This window comes from Homalodisca vitripennis, unplaced genomic scaffold (genome assembly GCF_021130785.1).
Source record: "Homalodisca vitripennis isolate AUS2020 unplaced genomic scaffold, UT_GWSS_2.1 ScUCBcl_72;HRSCAF=923, whole genome shotgun sequence".
NCBI lineage: Eukaryota > Metazoa > Arthropoda > Insecta > Hemiptera > Cicadellidae > Homalodisca > Homalodisca vitripennis.
In genome coordinates this window covers 1-4160 of record NW_025776196.1, presented here as the reverse complement: position 1 = coordinate 4160, position 4160 = coordinate 1, and the positions used below count along the sequence as shown (strand labels likewise).

The window sequence follows — 4160 nt, the reverse complement described above, 5'->3', positions numbered from 1 at the left end:
TGAGTTACAGATTTTATTAACAATAATTCATGGCTTCCAGTAAATTCATCGTTACTTAAATGTCCTTTGAATACACTACCTGTTAAATGGTTACAAACTCTCATTGTTAAATTTACAGTAGTCAAATTAGTCTCAGATAGCTTGAGCAAATAGGCATATTTAACAACCTTTAATACATCCTCACTTGATCTGATTAATTTTGCCCTTAGATTTAAAATCAGTAAGGCGTGTATATGTTCTAAGATCAGAATCATTAGCATGGAGTACATAACAACAATCTTTACATTTGATTTGTTTCTCCATTCGTCTAACAATGACTCCACAGATATAATACAAGATTTCATCCTTAAAACTAGAGTCATCATAATTTTCCATTACAACATATGGCGCTCTCAATTTCACTCTCGTCATCTATGTCATCTACAACACATAAACCATGGCCTAACTCAAGAAGGCCTAAGTGTGAGTTGGGGTCAAACTCAAGACAGTTGGAATTTTCAGATGCCCTGACACTGTTCCTAAACATTAGTTGCCTTACTGCCCAAGTAAACTGTTTTGTATTAGGATTGTCATTATTCCCACCCCTACTTCTAATACAGGAGAAAAATAATTCCAGGTGGTCTTGACTAAATTTGTATGACAACAAGTATTTTAAAATCCTCTAAAACTAACAATCTGTCTCTTAAAATACAAAAACTCTTAATATTACTTAGAAAACCTAAAGCGAACGTCTTCCTTGCATGATTTAAAATTGATTGTCCTCCAATTTTAAGTTTTGACAAATAGTTGTCTGCTTTTTTAAGCATTAAATCATCATTTGCTTTGTTTTCTAGTTTCATCGGGCCCTTGTAGCCTCTTCCAAATGGATCCCTACTGTTCATAAAATCGAAAAGATTGTCAACTATTCTTAAAAATTCTACAGTTGCTAGACAATCTGAATCTGAGAACTGTGGATGTTCTTTAATGTTCAAATATTGTAAAGCGTCTGCTACGCTGGAACTAATAGTCTGTGCAGCTACCTTTACATTCATTTTTCTATTTTTGTAGAAAACATGTTTGTCTGATAATTTGTTACACATTTTCAGACCTAGCTTGTTCTGTAAATTATTAAGATCCTCTATATACTTAAAACAAATTCTCCCTGACTCGGAGTCTATAACCTTTATGTCCGCTAGTGCATTTCTTGCTAGTTTTAACATGTGTGGAGGATCCAAAATGGCACAAATATCGTAATTCATAGTATCGAGTTTGAAAAATGGCGCTTCAGGGAACTTACAACCTAAATGTTTCAATGCGCTAAGATTCGTGCTGGTTCCGTCAAAGGTCACGCTCTGTACATTAACGCCCACTTCACTTAGTTTAACTATAGCCACTTTTAATTAGCTGCGACAGAAAAACTGATGAAGTTTTATTTACATAAAAATACCCTACGATACATTTAAAGTGGCCTCTCAAAGAAACAATTTGAAATACTAAAGCTTCTGTAGCAATCTCCTCGTTGTTGTCTATTTTGAATCCTCCAACATCTACATATCCTACATTTTTCCCTAGTTGCTCGTCATAAACTATCTGCTTTCTAATGCTCATGGAATCGAATACCAAACTTACATTTCTTAGGTGCTCCTGTTCCTTAACATTATGTCTTAAATACATGAATACCTCCTCCAAAAACCCTGGACAACAATTAAATTTTGAAATCCATTTTCTTAATGTGGCAGGATGTGGTAAAATTAAATTTGAAGCCCGCAAGTATCTATAAGCTTTTGGTGAATAAAAATATAGTGTTAAGGCAAACTCCTTAACACTTTCTGTGAAAGTATGTTTGTTTTTACTTTTTCCTTTGTTTTTCAGGCTACTCAACAATAACTCGAAAGGCAACCCTGTAAAGTTGTTTTCTACAATTTCGATTAACGAATCTGGTGCTTTAAATTTGTTTTTCAAATTTGAAATCAATTCTTTCATTGACCTTAATTTACAGTCCCTTCTTTTTAATTTTTGCTTTAGAGCTTTAACCTTCCGGCGCAATAGCACTTTTCTGGGAGATAGAGATGTGGATGGTGATGCAGTTTTCCGCTTATCCTAGAATCATTAGCATTGAATTAATTACAACAATTAAAATTATCGTAATTATCATTCGTGAATTTATTAAAATTATTAACCCAAACTTATTAAAAAAAACATTTGTATAAGAACCCCACTCCAATTCATGAGACATTTTTATCTAGCCGCATCCTCTAAAAAAAACCTTTTACGTGATGTCCGTGTCTATGTCTACCAACGAACTATACTACAGCTTACCGGTGTTTGATGTAGGCCAACTGTTGATTTTTGCTCGTTTGGTGTGGAAACTGACTGGTCGTGTTCCAACGGCAGCAGCAGAACCCTCAAAAAATACAACAAAAATGCTGTTAGATTAACCTGCGTTGAATATAGCCCTATCGCAGCAAAATTGCAGACAATAAAAACAATAGAACATTATAACTGAGGTTTGCGGCAACAAGGCTGGCTTAAAATTTGTTTATAGTTTTATATCAAATAAAAAATACTTACAATAGTATTTAATAGAATAATAACAATTTAATATAATGATTTTATGTTTTTTAACACTGTGCAGGGGAGCAAAGTAGTTTTTACGTTCTTTTAAAAATTATGTTTATCATATTACACATTTGCTTTTTGATTCTGACAACACAAATAATTATGTTAAACTTACCGATGACATAGACGTGTTGGCTTCAAATCGAAGATCTGCACTAGGTGGCTGAATAGGTACGGGTAACTTCTTTTTGATGACAACCCTCCTCTGTTTTTTTGGCGGTGGTTGGATATTTGATGGAAAGTCAAACAATGTCGGAATTGCTTCATTTTTTAGTCTTTTCTTAGTTGTGTTTGGTAAAAACTAAATGAAAATCGTCTTCTTTGAAATGTTTACCACACAGAACAGTATGTTTTGTTGGTTTGAATTTCTTTCTTTTCAATGCAATAATCCATTTTTTTAAAAGTTTGTCATCATCCAACGGAAAGCTAAAACATAAAAAGTCTGTATAATTTACTGAAAAAATCAAAACATAACAATAATTCTGAAGTACATAAAACAAATGTGTTTTTTAGTTTCGTACTGGATTGGAATTTGGTGCATAGTGTAAAAAGGCTATAAAAATCTACTTTAAGAATAGATAGGCTAACTTGGAACAACTCTCTTGAGTAATTGGATTTTTAAATTGTTTACAGAAATATCAAATTTATAGTTTTTAAAAATATAAAAATATATTTTTGACTAGCAGATAATTCAGTCTTACACATAATTATTTATTTATATACCATCAACAGTCGTACTTACTGAACTATTTCTGTTAGGTCCTAATAATCTTGCAAGTTTATGAAACAAGTATAAAATACAACATATCATGTTACAATTTATAATTGCTAAATGTATTACTATGGTTAAAAATGTTAAGTCCTTACTTGTGAAAAGAAGTGTTGCAGCCTTTACTCCATCTCGAAGTACAGTTGTACGCAGCACAACTCTTTACCATTGTTAAAAAGCATCTCGAATATAAAACAAATTTGTAACTCTTAAACACCTATTAAAACGATTAAAATAATAATTGACTTTAAAACGATTAAAAATAACAATTGACCTTCTCGTAGCAGACGTTGAGACAGACTGAAGTAAAGTATGTCCAATGATGAGTTCGTGTTGTGACATGAAAAGTTCATGTTGTGACATGTTAAAAGCGGGTTACCTGTGTAGTCGATTTAGTGCGGTTTGAGTTCTTGCCCACCTCCGAGCGCCGATCGCCTGCAAGTCTAATGGATACTCCCGCAGCACACGGCTGTGTGGTGCCCGGAAAACATAGTACAGGGCTTATGGACAGCGCGCGTTCCAGTAGTATAGTTCGTTGGTTAATGGCAGTTGCAGATTATCAATGTAAATTCATTTACGTCAGTGTTGGCAGTTATGGAAAAGACAGTGATTCCACTACATTTCAACAATGCTCGTTGTGGAAATCAGTTGTAAACAATGAATTAGGGACTACCTGTAGAATTCAACTATCGTCTGTCTAGAGCTCGGAGGTATGTGGAGTGTACCTTTGGTTATACTTAGCAAATACATTGAGGATTTTTTCACAGGGCTATGAATGTAAACCCCGATTTTA

At 33.6% G+C, this 4160-nt stretch overlaps 1 protein-coding gene across 1 annotated transcript; it reads right to left on the bottom strand.

The window, feature by feature from the left end:
* Nucleotides 1-1368: 1368 nt before the first annotated feature.
* LOC124370292 lies at nt 1369-3722 on the bottom strand. Its single transcript, XM_046828581.1, has 4 exons — nt 3466-3722; nt 2714-3024; nt 2299-2382; nt 1369-2079 (listed from the first exon to the last, which is right to left on the bottom strand). The coding sequence occupies exons 2-4, from the start codon at nt 2863-2865 to the stop codon at nt 2001-2003; spliced, it is 315 nt and encodes a 104-aa protein (XP_046684537.1). The 5' UTR covers nt 2866-3024; nt 3466-3722; the 3' UTR covers nt 1369-2000.
* Between the last annotated feature and the right edge of the window lie 438 nt (nt 3723-4160).

Bases quoted from the DNA above. Each gene is read 5' to 3' on its own strand.
- LOC124370292 (XM_046828581.1), bottom strand. From the start codon at position 2,865: ATGAAGCAATTCCGACATTGTTTGACTTTCCATCAAATATCCAACCAC. The intron at 2,383-2,713 runs GTAAGTTTAACA...TATTTTTTGAGG, and splicing joins CCAACACGTCTATGTCATCG to GTTCTGCTGCTGCCGTTGGA. The intron at 2,080-2,298 runs GTAAGCTGTAGT...TAATGATTCTAG, and splicing joins TTGGCCTACATCAAACACCG to GATAAGCGGAAAACTGCATC.